Source organism: Merops nubicus, unplaced genomic scaffold (genome assembly GCF_000691845.1).
Source record: "Merops nubicus isolate BGI_N331 unplaced genomic scaffold, ASM69184v1 scaffold11571, whole genome shotgun sequence".
Taxonomy (NCBI): domain Eukaryota; kingdom Metazoa; phylum Chordata; class Aves; order Coraciiformes; family Meropidae; genus Merops; species Merops nubicus.
Window position 1 is genome coordinate 18,218 of NW_008590290.1, and position 15,567 is coordinate 33,784.

Here is a 15,567-nt window from a genome sequence, read left to right on the forward strand (position 1 = left end):
CATCCAACAGAATTCAAATTCCAACAATAGAGAAACATAATTTAAAAAAATAATTACTTAAAACTACCTGCACAAGCATAATATCCTTATCAACTAAAATCATAAAGGGGCACAATATCATATCATAGCATTTCCTATGCTGTCAAGAAAACCAAGCTTTGACTTTAGAATACTCTTCAGTTTAATCAATGATGCTGAGCAATATGTCTCTCTGCCCCACCCACTGCACTGTAAGAAAACTTCAAGTCATATGTAAAGCCATCAAAACCGTTCACATAATGCATAAAAATCTTGTCATATACACCTGGCAATGTAAAATATTTAAAAAAAGTCAAGAAATCAGAGTGCTACAGCAGCAAAACAAGCTTCAGGGGGCTAAAAAGTCGCTCCACACTGCCACCAGAGCTGGTTTTGCATTAAGGAATTCACTTTCTTAAAACTCTCTGGTCACGTAACAGCTACGTCACCACACGAGCCGGGATAACTTCCCCATGACTCACACCAGCATCGTGCGCAGCTTAAGGAAATCGTTGTGCTCTGGATTTTCAACTTCAACAACTCCCCAGGGATACAGACGGCCTCGGATTTTTTTCCCTTTCACCTCAATAAGTTGGTTGGATCCAATAACAGCAAAGGGAATGCTAGCCTAGTTGAGAGACAAAAAACAAGTCCGTGTTTTGATTTTTGACTAATTACTTTTTTGTGTTTTGTTTTCCTTTTAAAGAAATCACAAAGCCTTTTAAATAACAGGCAAGAGAGGAGGAAGAGAAATGGTGGCAAATGCACTCTATTAAAATCCAGAAAATACATCAGAGACCAAACAAATCCTATTCCAGGCAATACAGCCTGTCATTATTAGCACCTGTGGTTTTGTTAGGATCAGTTTGTCTTAACAGGGGCACAAAAGGAAATGACGCTTTGCTTTAGGAACACTTGACTGTTGTTGAAGTACAGTTTGGGCGTAATCTGTCATCCGACATAACATCATGCATGGAAAACAGCCAACAGAAACATATTTCAGATACAGATTAAAGTAGCAAGAGAGAATTTTGGATACATTCTTCAAGCACCTTTGCAAGTATCACAGCACAAAAAGGAAATTACTTCAGTAAAACCTTTATTATCTGCTCAAACAAGAAGAAAGTTATTAATTTGTATAGTAACCATAGCACACACGTTCTTTTTGCTTGCCTGTTAAAGGTTTGAGTCACAAAACCTGCAAATCAGTTCTTGGTGAAGAGCTGCTTATATTTAAAAGAGAGAAGAAAGACACTAAACACTCTATTGGGAATTTTGATGAAGCAGAGATTGGAATAGAATGGATTATAATTCAGCATCATCATCCAAAGAAAACTTGAATTTTCAACACATTATAAAGGAATAAAGTATCTTCAAGTATAGTGTAGGCTTGAAGAAGTACTGCAGCAAAACAATTAACTAGGAAATAAACTTGCCTTTAAAACTCTGGTTTGTTCTTTAAACTCCTCATCTTCATCAGAATCTGCATCAGGGAGCTGATAAATTCTAATGCCATGTTCAGAAATCTCATCCAGAACCTGAAGTTTAGAAAAAAGGAAGAATAATAAATTATGTTATTGAAGAGGTATTAAGTTAAAAATAAACACCATTGATTTACTAATCTGTCACCATCTGAAAAACTCAGCTATTTTTCAGTTTTTCTTCATTCAACAGAGGTTTCAACCTCAAGACCACAACATCCTGGAAAGAACAGTAGAAGGTGTGAAAGCACACAGCAAGCAGCCTAAATGTTTTGAGATGTAAGAAAGGAATACTAAGCGGGAAATCAATCAATCAGCTGCAAAACTAATAAAATATTTGTAAACATACTCTCAAACAGCACTTTTTGAAGACTAATAAATGTGTGTCTGAAAGGCTGAAAGGTTTTTCTAAAGGTACAAAAGATAAATGTATTTTTAGAAAATATAGCAAGTAAATAATAATAAAAAAAACATCAGAAGATTTACATAGAACATAATATAGAAGCAGTCAAAACAAAAGTGAAGTTAATAAAAAAAAAGAAGAAACAATTTTCAAGAAGGGATTCATTAGTTACAACACCAAGCAGCCCATGTCAAAGTATATTTTCATGTATTTGATAGATACACAAATTTAAAAGTGCTTATTGTTTCTTGAACCAAAAAGACAAAAGCTTATTATCCACTTAAAATGGATAAAGTTATTCAAAATCCCCTAAGAAGAAACCCATAAACTGTTTTCTTCATTGTCATTAATGTCTGAGATTAACATAAAAAAATAAGCTATTTATTGCTGTATACATTCTTTTCCTAATGAAATCACTGCAGGGGTAAGCAGCCAGCAAAATTGCAGACCTTTGGCAGTTTCAAATTTGGTGTAAGTCAGTCCTTTCTTCAAAACTGAAAAGAATGCTTCTACTGCCATACAATCAAAATTATTTCGGTCAGAAATCCCATCAAATGCACTGACAAGATTTTTTTTTTTTTTTTCCACTACAACTCTGGTGGTATGAGGGGAGCCCAAAGAATGCTGAGATTCCACAATAATTCTCTTCAAAGGGATCTTGGACATCTCAACAACAAAAAAAAGACTAATTGTGCAAACTTCCTAGATTAGCACTCCCTAACGAGCTGCAACTGTAAGCCCACACCTGGCACCTGAACCACACAGCACTACTACTGCAGTAACCATTTGTCACAGGAAATGGGGTTTGAGCAAAGTCAGGAGGGGTTGAGGTAATCATAAAAACGTTCAAAAAAGCCAATGTATAGACTTGTGTCGTCACCACTGCATATGTAACTCACACATGGACATTAACTCGCTAATACAAATACAACCAGACTTCAAATAGACAAGAGATCTTAATGAGCCTTCCCACAGTATTGTTGGGTTCCTCGGTCCTCTGTCATGATGTCAAGAGCCAGCGACAATATAAATAAAACTTGTCTAATCAGAGCTGGATTATTTAACAGCTGTTTTAAAATGAAACAATCCTTCAGACTGTTAGAAGAGGAATGACCATACATGAACCACAGCTACTCTCATGACAGTATTTTCCTGCCAGGTATACAAACATCCCCCGCGCTCACACACGCTCACGCCGAGGGAAATATTCAAAGCCTCCACCTACACAAAGAGGAGTAGTTCCAAAAAAAAAAAAAAAAAAGAGATGTGAGAATAAGTATTGCCAATAAGCAATTAACAGTTACAGTCACACAATTACATTTAAACCAATGCAGGTTTTTACTGTTTTGCAAAACGGGAGACAACTGAATTGTCACCAAATGACAATGAAAGAGGCACAGCTGGGGTAGGTGGGGCAGTGCTGCAGTGCGATGCCTTTAAGGAGCTGCCTAGAACAAGAAAGCACATTTAACCTGGCTGAGATCTCACAGATAAAATGCAAGTGAAACAATAACGGGAAAGCCAACAACAAGGGGTGCTAGAATAATATATTACAGCTGTTCAACCTAGTGCTTTCCTGAAAGGAAAAAGAATTGCAATAAAAACAAACTGTATTTTATGGTCCTAACAATGAAACAGCATTTTGCTTCTTCAAATCTGAATTTTATTGGCCACAGAGGATTCTGTGTTCCTAAAGATTAGCCTTCCCATGGGAAATTAAAAAAAAAAAGTAAAAATATTAGTTCTCCTCTCATGAAGTCATTCTTTTGAGCAGGTTTCCTTAGAAGCCTTGCATGGCACAGCTTGTGAAACTGCCTCGCATTTCTTCCCACTCAAGAGATTTAAAAAATAACTTTGAATTCCAGAAAGACCAAACAGGAATTACTCCAAGCTGGGTTTCCTTTGCAAGCACCACAAACCGATCTCAATGCTTAGTCCACAGTGGCAAAACAAGAACATTTTACTTTAGATTGATGGCCAAATGGCAGAAACATCTAAAAAAGCTAAGACTTCAAGCTGTGTCAGCAAAGCACGATTTTGATTCTTACTCTTGATTAGAGATGCTGTCAGCCAAGATGCTTTGAGTTAGAACAATATACAGTAGCTAGACTTTCAAAGCTTTGGAACCACATTACACATTTGACAATATAAACTCAGTTTGTAGAGTGACCTTTGCCAGCAGTAGAAAAAAAAGGAAGACTTGTTTACCTGTTTCCTAACCATAGACTACAGCATAAATACCATTCATCTTGTTATATTTAGCCAACACATGAATGTTGTGTCCACATGTGTAGGTTAAGACTGTTTTAAAGATTAGTTAGTTAAAAGTAACTTTGCTTAAACTAGAAAGAAATAGAGATGGATTAACACTGAATATGATTGAGAAAGGTTGTCTTTAAAAGTCTGTTCATCACAGATATGTTAACTGGGATTCACCTCCAGCTTTCACAATAAACATGCATCATAAACCCTCAATCTGATGTCACTTACAGAATTGTACTGAAAAAAAAGTAATTCCAAATTCACATTGGGAAACATGTTTGCTTGTGCTACGCCATGTTTTTAGCCAAAATTGCCTGTTAACACACAGGAGCACGTGTCAAACAGCATTTGCACTATACTATGCTTGACCCTAAGAAAGGCCACCAGGCAACAGATAAAAGGAACACTGGAGAAAGAGTCCCAAAGAACTACAGCAAGTACTGAAACACGGTAAGAGTGTGTTCCTCTTAATTTCACCTAAAAACTTCTTTTCTGAAAGATGACTGTAGCTAGAACCTATTTTATAGCCATTTAATTTATGTATTTGAACTGACAAAGAACATTCAGATTCCAAGGGGATTACACTGTCCAATAATTAACGTTCCACCTATATGCTTCAAATCTTTCAACATCATTCTGCTACCAAATGCTAAACCAAAAAATAAGTACCTATGAAAACTGAGCCTGAAGTACACTGCTGAAAGACCAGATACAGCTTCTTTATAAGAAGTAGCAGCTCTACAAACAATATTACTATTAGACAAAATTTTTTCTCTGAATCAGTACAGCCCCAGAAAAAGAGAAGCAATGAAACCACTATAAGCAGCCACATCTCTGCTTTGTTATTTCCCTATGAGTTCTTTCAATTTGCCCACAGTATCTGTCACCTTCTCATAGTATTTGTGGAGGCTCAAAATAAAAGCTCAAGAGCCTGGACAAAATTTCTCACAGTAAACGCTAGAGGTCTTTTTACCTGTTACATCATAAAGGTGGTCAATTCTGCATAAATACCTCTCCACTCTTCAGTGAAGGTATGTCTGTGTTGCAGACAAGGTTCCTACAGTCACCTTGGACTACACTGGATCTACAAAAAGCATCCAGTTAATATATGAGCTTAAGTGTCCTACCTCTATATTAGTGTGTCAATTTGTCTCCCAGGTTTTGTTTTGTATCATGGGTGCACATATTGAGCAAGTTTCCAATCACTCCAACTTAACCACATTTTTCTACAAACCACAGAGCACAGTTAGAGTATGCAAACCAAGTTTCTTTTGAATGGAACTGAAACTAAAGATATCTTCTCAGAACACATCTAACGCACTCCCACCACTGATGTGCATTCAGTCCACTGGACTAAATCAGAGCTGGTCTGAAACAGCTACACTACAGGCACTTCTGGATGATTTGAGCCATTGTTACAGACCATTTTGCTCAAAACCTGCTCTGCTGGGCTGTACAAATTGCTAAGAGAGATGAAGCCAAGAATGGTCAGACTCTCAGCAAGTGGAACTGGTAAAACACATCACTCTTCAGTGAAGATTTCCCATCTCACACTTCCTGAAGTTTAGGTCCTTGGCCAATACCACTGACCCCACTTCAGTTTGAATTTATTTTATATTTGGCTTTAACATTGTATGGGTTGCATTGTTCTCATGATCAAGTGTTAGACCTACTCTTCTCTTCAGCCTCTCTCTCTCCTTCAGCGTCAGTGTATCAGCCTTGGCAATCACAGGGACAATGTTGACTTTTCCATGAAGAGCCTTCATGAATTCTACATCTAATGGTTTCAACCTGCCAACAAGTAAGAAAAAATTGTGATTTTTTTTTTTTTTTAAACCAGACCAAACATAGAAAAATTATTTATTTCAAGTATAAATAGTGTTTCCAGAATAAATTAAGTAAGAGTACTTGCTTATCAGCTTGGTTATATACAGGTTGAACTGCAATTAAACTGTCATTATAAGATGAATTGGATATTATAAGCTCTGTGATAAATATCATACTGATTGCTCCAAAACAATATTAAATGCCAAAAAGGGGACAAAGCAGAGGAGAGCATTAATTCCCAGAGACCATTTTAATTGCATTGGCTAACCAACAATGTGGAAAGTAACTCAATTAACACTGAAGATAAGTTTCCAGTTCAAGTAATGAACAGACTTATGAACAAGACATAATACCCTAAAATACAAGAGCTTGAGAGCTTTTTCTTACCCATGCCCAAAGGGAGAGATAAAGTAAAAACAGCAATGGACTCTGTTGTCTATAATGTGGCGCCTGTTTAGACCACTCTCATCATGCAGGTATCTTTCAAACTGGTTGTCAATGTACTGGATAATTGTTTTGAAGCTGTGGTAGGGGGCAGGGAAAAAAGAAAGACATCTTAAATCAGCTTTAAAATAATATGTAAAAATAAGTATGACAATATAAGATCAGAAGGAAGAGAATCATACTTTTAAGAACTTTTCTGTTACCAAAAAAAAAAAAAAAAAATCAACTTCCTAGCATTATACCTACTACTGAGAAGTATTTTTGGTAATGCAAAAAGGTATTTTCACAGCAACCATCAAGTGTCTATTTACACCTAGAGCTACTTTTAAAGTTTTACCCTGTCCACTGGACAAAGTTCCAAGTGCAAGCTTAGAAAAAACGCACTCAGAAAAGAAGCACTCAGTCCTGAGACTGAGTTGAGGATTTGTTTTTAAAACCAGCTGACAAATGACATATCCTGGATATCCTCTTGATTTACTACCCTGACCCTAGAGCTAGGTTTCTACAGTTACCTGTAAAAATTCTGGCATTCTAGTCTGTTTGAATCAAGTACAAGTACATTTGCAAGTCACACACTAAAGCATCACATGATTTATTAAGCTATTTTTGTTACATTAAAGAATCCTTTTCTGTTGGCAAAGAAAAATAATTCATACTTAGTTCAAGACAAGTTAAAAAATACTTTATGAAGTAGTAAAGGAACACAAAATTTGATCACAGATTAATCAGATACAAGAGCAGTGACTAGAGAGAGAAAAGAAAACACAATGCATTACTAAGAAGATTATTCCAAGATATTCCAGTGCATGTAGACACCTGCAAACATTGATATAAAAGAACACTTTATATTAAGTACTGCAGGGGAAGGGAAATTAACACACTGATGAACATAAGATTAGGCAGATGATTGTGGGTCATGAACAGATCTTAAACTACTTGGGGAAAAGCTGAGCAGAAAGCTTAACTTGAAAAATAACGTTTCTGTTGTTGATAAAGTGCAAATTTGACTAGAGAAATTTGAAGGAGGAAACAAGACAAAACACAAAATCTGGAAAATGAGCACACAGAATGTGCAGATACTGTGACATGCAGTGAAGTTCAGCGCTGGGCTGCATGGCTGTAATGAAAATTAAGTAACAGGATGAGGGAAGAGGGAATTTGATTTTCCAAAGTCAAGTAAACTTTTGAATCTAGAATGAATAAATCCATAGTATAAATACATATACACATATATATCTTTGCAAGATTTGCACCATTCTAAATCACACTACACCAGACGACACAGCAAAACAGGGAATTTATTGGGTTTTGGCCTTAATGCCTCTGAAGTCTTTAAACACTGGCACCTTAATACATGCTGAAAAAGGCCAACATGGTCCATGTTCCTGTTGATCTGAAGACACTACCCTCTTAGCTGGTGAAAGGTAATGAGATTGAAGACATACAAATATTAGGACAGAAACCAAGTACAAACTATGGGAAAGCAACTATTGCACATTTCCCTGGCAATGTACTTAGTTTACGTGCAGTTTTCTAGCTCTAACAGCTATAATTTTCCCTAAAAATATGGTGTTAGTGTCCTGTACCTCCTGACTTCCGGGAAACACCTGGCTTGTACCACTGTGCTATCACTGCTTAGGGGATAGCACATCCTGTATTGTAAGAGCAACTGCATTTAAGCCCGTTGGGGGAAAACGAGGAATATTGCCAAGCTGCCAAAACCCTCAAATACAGCTTAACGTAAGCCAGTGGAAAAAAAAAAAGAAAGTTAGTGCAGCCAGAAAGCAGTTTCCAGCAATGACCTGTGACACTGCAACCAAGATGAAACAAGGCACATGAGCACCAGTATCTAAAAAGTTAATCTGTGACTGTTTTTGTCAACCATACTTTAGATGTCAGATTTGATTCCAAATCTGTGCATGAAGCAATTTTTTTCCCCCCTCCTATCCTTAGGTACTTTCTCTTTTGTCTGATGAAAGATGTTGCTTCAAGGACACAGTGCTCTCATGATCCCAGTGTCCTTATGGACAAGCTGTTCTATGCTTCAAACCTCCCACAATACAGAATTTTGCCATTCTCCAAACACATGCCTAAAATGATGTCAAGAGCATTCCTAGCTATAACTTTGATTCTAGAATACAGAACTCCAGCTAGTGCTAAAGTTTCACACAACCTGAAAAAATAACACTATGGTTAACTGTGGTTAGCATCTACATTTTCTTACAGGCTGTTTTTAGTACAAAAGCATTTGGAAAACAAACAATCTATCTTACAGATTTAGTACAACACATCCTCTAATAACTCACTTCCCAGTCCAACATTATTATTCTTCCAATCCAGAAGACCAATTAGACAACCTCCTGACAATACATACTCCTTACCAGCACTTTTGGGGTAGAAAATAAACAATATTGACCCCAGCTCCCATCCCTGAAAGTCAAATTCCAAATTTAAGCCTTTTCATCAATGCAAAGACAGAGGACAAAAGCCATTAGGAAACCTACTCAGGAGAAAGATATTTGAAACACAGTCAACAACTTCTGCTTCATAGAGACATCATGACTGCTTGATTCACCTCTGTTCAAAAATAACTTTAGTAGAATTCACCATCCTGAAAAATAGGTAGTCTGCACAAATTGCAGCTTTGCCCCCCAAAAAGTGGTTTATAAAAATCAGATTGGTATCAGCACCATCTACTGGTTAGCTGTAATTGCAGTAAAAGTTCCTGCACACAAAGGTAAGCTCAAAACCATGAACTTGCTGCTTCCTCTGAACTCCCAAGGAAGGAAGGTGGTTGCAATGGGTTAGTCTTGACTACAGGATGAAACAAAGTCTATCTGTCCAAGTCCCTATGACATCCCGTAAGGACTAAGAGATGTAGTTAAAATTACACTCAGTGTGGTTCGAAGTCTTATGTGACATGAGAAAATGGGACTAGAGACAGTTAAAATGAAATGGATCTTTTTATTGTGTAGCATGTAAGAACTACTTGTTCTTGTAATGTATCTTGATGATTAAGATTTGTCACAGAAAACTAAGTATAAACCAGTAAATTGTTCTACTGGTTTCTGAATCGTCACAGAATGACTATTTAGCAAGCCTCCAAAAAGAAAGGGGAAAAAATGGGAACACGTACGTCTCTAAGAAACATCTTAACAGAATAAACAAAGGGCATTAGAACACAATCAACAGGAAGAGCTCTAGCTAACACAATATGCAGGCTGCAGAGCGCTCAGCTCCAGCGGAAGGAAGCTCTAGTCAACAGTGCACAAAATAAGACCACACTGCACTCCAGAAAGATGCCTTGGTGTTATTCAGAAAGTTCAATTATTTTTAATTTAATGAAGTAGGAAAAGTGGAAGGAAAACAAAAATCCTATTACAGCTTCACTTTCAAACTTTCATTTAGTATATCATTTATCTTCACTGCCTTCACTTTTGCTGTTTTAACAGTACATCATAGAAGCTAGAAATAGTGTCTGGTAACAAGGTTCCTTAGAGTGCTCCAGATTACACAGCACTCTGTCAAGAAAAGACTGTAAAACATTCTAATAGCACTACAGATGTTTATTTTATCAGCTGTTTGCCTCCTTTGTGGTCATTAACTTATACTGAAGAATTCAACCAGTATTAGCTTTATGCTCCCTTTCCCTGCACTAAGCATCACACAGGAAGGTGTCAAAAAAAATTAATATCTCAGCAAAATACATACTGTTTGAACTTCTTAAAAGACAAACCACATGGAATTGTAAAGTTGAGCTTCCAGTTGCACAGGAATCATTCAGTTTATTTTTTTTTTAAAATTTATTTCAAAAAATAAATTTTATTTCAAAAAATTATCACAAGATCAGTTTTCCACAATTAAACTGCATGACAATGACAATTCGGAAATTTATGAAAAAAACTTGTTAATTGTAAATTTGTTACAAACTGCCCAGTTCCTTCATAGCTATTTTACCACTTTCTTTATGATAAATCAATTGCTTATGTTGTCCAGTGTATCTGCAGACAATTATTTCAGCTGATAAACACCTGATTATCAGGGGTATTGAGGTCAGAGAGTGAAACAGTAAGTCCATAATAAAAAACCCATGCAGTTCTATCAAAATTGCTAGTAGTACATACAAAAGAGAATTAAAAACACTGTCTTAAAAATATGGAAACTGGATGGCTCAGAGACACAAAGTGAAAGACAAAAAAAAAAAAAAAAAATCCTACTACCAGAATTCTTCCCTATTAGAGCAGACAAAATGGAGACACAAAATTGTCTGCAGTTGTCACAGAGAACCTCATTAGAGGAAAGGCCATTAACTTCAGTTAAAAAATGGAAACAGAAAGTTGTACAAAGTAATACAGTTTTACTAGTGCTATGTATTGTAGCCAACAAAAATTATAAGGGAAACTTGATTTGAAAGCTCACACAAACTAAAGGATCATGTCACTGATGATATGTAGATGAGCACCCAGAATGCTGAAGTGCTTAGAAAATTGTGCTGAACTGCAAGGACTCAGAAAATACCCTTTACCATGAATACAAGATACACTCCATTAATGTTAAGAATAATAAACCTGTTGCTTCCTTTTAGAACAAAAAGATCCTCCAGCTAAATCACTAAGTTCAGAGAGACACACACTAGAGTATTGTTTGTGTAAAGTACAAACTCTGTAAGCAAAGCAGTATTTACACACATACCAGTCCTGGCTGTTAATGGCATCTCCATATCCTGGTGTGTCAACCACTGTTAAACGCAGTTTCACTCCTCGCTCCTCTATCTCTACTGTAGAAGCTTCAATTTGAACTGTTCTTTCTATTTTCTCTAAAATAAAGGAATATTTTGGTCATTATTATGCCTGTAAATTGCTGCAGAAACCTCTGCAGGAGAGAACAACAGAGAAGGCAATGCAGCCTAAGTGTATTGTAACCTACATGGTATAAAATATTAAAAACAACAAAAAAAAAAACCCAACAACAACAACAAAAACCAAGCCAGCCATGCAAAATTTAATGCAACATTTTTGTAAACAAACAAGAAGCAACAAACTAAAAGAATGGGATTTACTCATGGCAATATGCAAAAATAAAGCTGTAATATTCAGAAGCATGCTAGAATCTCTGTCAAAAGCTATTTACACCTCTAACCAGGATTTAAGGCATTACCAAAAAAAGAAAAACAAAACCAATACTTTATAGAGGAAACACAGATTAGACCAAAATCACATTTAATTATATTGATATCTAAAAGGTTTTAGGGGTTGGGTCTTTTGGGTTTTTTTGGTGGTTTTTTTTGTTTGTTTGTTTGTTTTTTAATTAGTAACAACTGATAAGAAAAAACAAAAGCTGAGTCTCTGAAAGGAAATATAAATGAGAAAATGACAGCTCAAAATAATTTAAATTGGAGGATTTAAAATACATGCATGAGGAAATGGTCTCATGTGTGAAGTTATAATCAGAATGAAGCAACATTGACAGAAAGAACACAATTTCATAGGGTATGTGCTGGTGGAACTGCAAAACCCCATTTACCTGCAGCTCCAGGAATATAACGTTCTGGATAAAGATCAGTCAGGAACAGACTGTTAATTAAAGTGGATTTTCCCAAACCAGACTCCCCTACAAACAAAATAATTCAAGTTATTAAAAGCATATACATCTTTTACTCCAGGATTTTTAAAGCACCTTCTCATTCCCCAAGCCCACATTATGGAGGAAAAATAATTTGTTCATTAGGACCCACCCTAGTTTTTGAGATAAAAACATCAAAGGTTTAGCTAAGCACTTCAAAAACACAGGAAAAAAAAGCCTCTAGTGTTTTTGTAAGTGTTACATGAAAATGTTACAATTACTACAATAGATTTCATAATAAAAGCTGAAGGGTCATACAGCACTGACTATAGATCTAGCAATAGGTTACCTTCAGGGAAATAAAAGATGGGGTTTCTTTTCCATTAAAACATACAAAATCAGAAGCTGTAACTCTCCTGTTGAAAATTTCTGACACCATAAAGATTTTCCAAACTAGAAATTGAACCTGCAAACACTGTTTGGAGGGAGAACAAATGAAACAATCCCAAATTACGTCAAGCTTTGCACCCTTATATTTAGGATACATAGATCCTATGAAACAGAAAACTGTAAGAGAATTATTCAAAATTTACCAAAGAAGTTCCATAATTCTAGAACTTTAGGTCATACAGATTTTGTCCTATATCAAAGTAATAAAGTTAAACCTGTAAATGCTATTACTAAATCCAAACTTCAAGAAGTCACTTCTTTCTAACCCAAGGAATCAAAGAAGTCAGCATTTAGAACAATCGTCTACTAACCTAATCTTAGAGGTTATTTTAGATGCTACTTTCCTAATCTTAGAGATGGTGAAGTTGGCTGTATTTATTGCAAACTACATGAAATAAAAAACTCTACACTTATTGCAAGCTACCTATTTATTTTACAGACATTGCTGAACGCTCTATCACCAAATAATCCCAAACAGTACTACAGAGCACGAAGAATAAGAAGGAAGTGTCATGCATCTCTTCTCATTTTCATTTTTCAATAACATGCAATCCCAAAGTAACTAAAAGATGATAGTATCATGGACTCCCTTTGCACCTGTGTAACATCAAACTGATTCAAAGCAAGCATAATTTAACATGTCATTTAAAAAAGCTTTGTGCCTAAAGGGTTTTCTATCAAAGACTCTTACAGATGCTCATTCACAGAACAGGCAAATTACAAGTTTAGTTATAATACCAGGGTGAGTCAGTACAGAACAGCAGAAAACACAAGAATAGCACCACCATTTCCACAGCAAGATATTCACCATGTGCACTCATGCCTTCTGTGGGGAAACGGGAGTCAAAGAAAGATTAAGCAACTATCCCCACCACCTGACGATGAGTCAGGAATACCAGAATGTCTTGTTGGCTCAAATTCGCCATCTTTAATCATTACAAATACTCCCTTCTACCAAACATTACTAAATAGTAAGATGTTTCACCAGAGAATATAGAGCTTCAAAGCTTTTTTTTCTGTGTAACAGTCAATTCCTAAGTAGGAAGACGTATGTCTATGGGAAAGACATTTTTGTTGTTCTTGTTTAACGGTCAAAAATACTTGAACAAGTCACTTACCAACAACCATCAGTGTGAATTCAAAGCCCTTCTTCACAGATTTCCTGTGAACCTGGTTGGGCAGATTAGCAAATCCCACATAGCCTGCTGAGTCGGAAAACTGACAAGAAAACAGAAGTGGAGTATAATTGAGATCCCCTTCCCACTAAAAAGTTGAAACAGAGTTCAGCTGATTCTATACAATGAAGTGCAGGGGCACACAAAGCATAGAAAAAAAAACAGAGAATGAAACAATTTTTTGCAGCTAGAGCAAGGCAGACCTTGAAACAGGCTCATTTACCAAGCAGTCTGATACAAATAGAAATCTGGTAACTAACTTGAGTTACACAAACAAAAGACTCTCCTTGGATTAAAATAAAACTGCAAGCTTGCAAGAACACAATTCTGAACCTTAAACTGTAAACACAGCTAAAAATCCCAAAGATCTTAAGCTAGAGGTCAAAAATATCCATTCAAATTTGGTATCTGCTGCTACTATATTTTATAAAAATAAATAATGCTGAAAAACAAGAACATTGTATAGTAATGCAGAGATTACCAAGATAAAAATCACACAGACATCTAACTACTGCTTGTAAAGCTGTTCACCTATCTTTACAATGTTTAACTTCTGACACAAAAGCAGGAAAAAGAAATGTGCCTGAAAAAATTATCAAAGAGATCTGAGCTATAAAAAGGGCAGTCTGCTTCACCATCTGTTATCAACTGACGAAATACTTCATAGGAGCCTAAACAAGAACTGCAGCCACTTGGATTTAGGGACCTAGGAGCCAGCTGGAGCCAAACACTTTCTGCACAATGAGTTTAAGATGGGAACTGTTTTTATATGTTACCATACTTCCAGAGGGCAGGAGGCAATACAGGGGAAATTACTTAAAAGTCAATTAGTCGTTCGCTAACAATCCTTTCAAAACCCACCCAGATGGGCCAAAGCATTACAAATGAAGGTCTGACAAATGGAATTTCCTTCAGTGAAGGCACCATTCTAATGTGTAAGCAAACACCAAATGTCTGGCAAACATCTGAAAGCCTTCTCCTAGAATCACATGCAAGCTGTTTTTACTAAACAGTTCCTTTTAAAGAAACACATCTGAAGCAATAGGGTATCATTTTGACACTTTTACCACTTCAGTAACAACACAAGTATTTTCAGAAGTCAAATAGATTCTAAATAAAACTTTGGCTATGCAACCATCTCCTTACCTTCACTTTTTCACCTGACTGCGACATGTTTTTTTACTCCAAGTTCCAAACACTGGAAAATAAAACCCATAGTGCATGTTAGCTGACTTGAAGATAACATTAATTTTAATTTTGAAATGATCAGTTGCATATAATAATCACATTTTGTTCTACTAGAATGAAAAGTCACACACTCAAAGATTAGCAGAATAAGCAAACCATAATCAAAATGGCTGCTTCTATGAAGCTATTCACAATAAAGAAATTACACAGGATTATCAAGACCAGAACACTTAATTTAAATACTTGAAAGTTTTAAAACAAAAAGATTCCTTTAAAACTCAAAATTCAATATCCTTAAAGAACTTTCATCCATTTTGTCTTTAAAGAAGGGAAAAATACCCGCTGAAAGCAAATGCTGAGCATGCATGGTACTCCTTACATAATTTTTAAGTTCTCTGATTCTGTAATTAGCTAATTAAACCTAGAATTCTTATTCTCTGTTCCAAATCCTCTACACAGAATAGCACAAGGAGGTCCTACTTCCTTCCATTTTTACCCTTTCTACTTACAAATTACATGCTCTCGAAGATGATTTCCAAACAGATGAATGCAATCTGTTGTCCAAAAAATAGTATTTGAGAACTATGGCTACATACAAAAATTCTCCCAAGAAGAAGAGACCTATATGATTTCCAGGTAAAGGTTATAACACTATTTTCAGTCACTTCAAAGTACTGCCTCTGAACACGAACACCACACTGGACGCTGCAGAACCTTGGCACTTGGCTAACCCATGCTGGATGTCAGAAGTCACCCT

The 15,567-nt window shown here is 36.1% G+C and overlaps 1 protein-coding gene across 1 annotated transcript in view; it reads right to left on the reverse strand.

Annotated features, from left to right (window-relative positions):
* Positions 1 to 14,985, reverse strand: part of LOC103782134 (septin-2) — a 30,272-nt gene extending 15,287 nt beyond the window's left edge. Inside the window, exons 1-9 of the mRNA XM_008949882.1 lie at positions 14,910 to 14,985; positions 14,769 to 14,820; positions 13,566 to 13,665; positions 11,959 to 12,045; positions 11,128 to 11,251; positions 6,379 to 6,513; positions 5,838 to 5,955; positions 1,455 to 1,556; positions 501 to 646 (exon numbers count right to left, since the gene is read on the reverse strand). Of these exons, the coding sequence (XP_008948130.1) occupies positions 501 to 646; positions 1,455 to 1,556; positions 5,838 to 5,955; positions 6,379 to 6,513; positions 11,128 to 11,251; positions 11,959 to 12,045; positions 13,566 to 13,665; positions 14,769 to 14,795 (839 nt within the window). The 5' untranslated portion in view covers positions 14,796 to 14,820; positions 14,910 to 14,985. The remainder of the gene's footprint in view (positions 1 to 500; positions 647 to 1,454; positions 1,557 to 5,837; positions 5,956 to 6,378; positions 6,514 to 11,127; positions 11,252 to 11,958; positions 12,046 to 13,565; positions 13,666 to 14,768; positions 14,821 to 14,909) is intronic.
* Between the last annotated feature and the right edge of the window lie 582 nt (positions 14,986 to 15,567).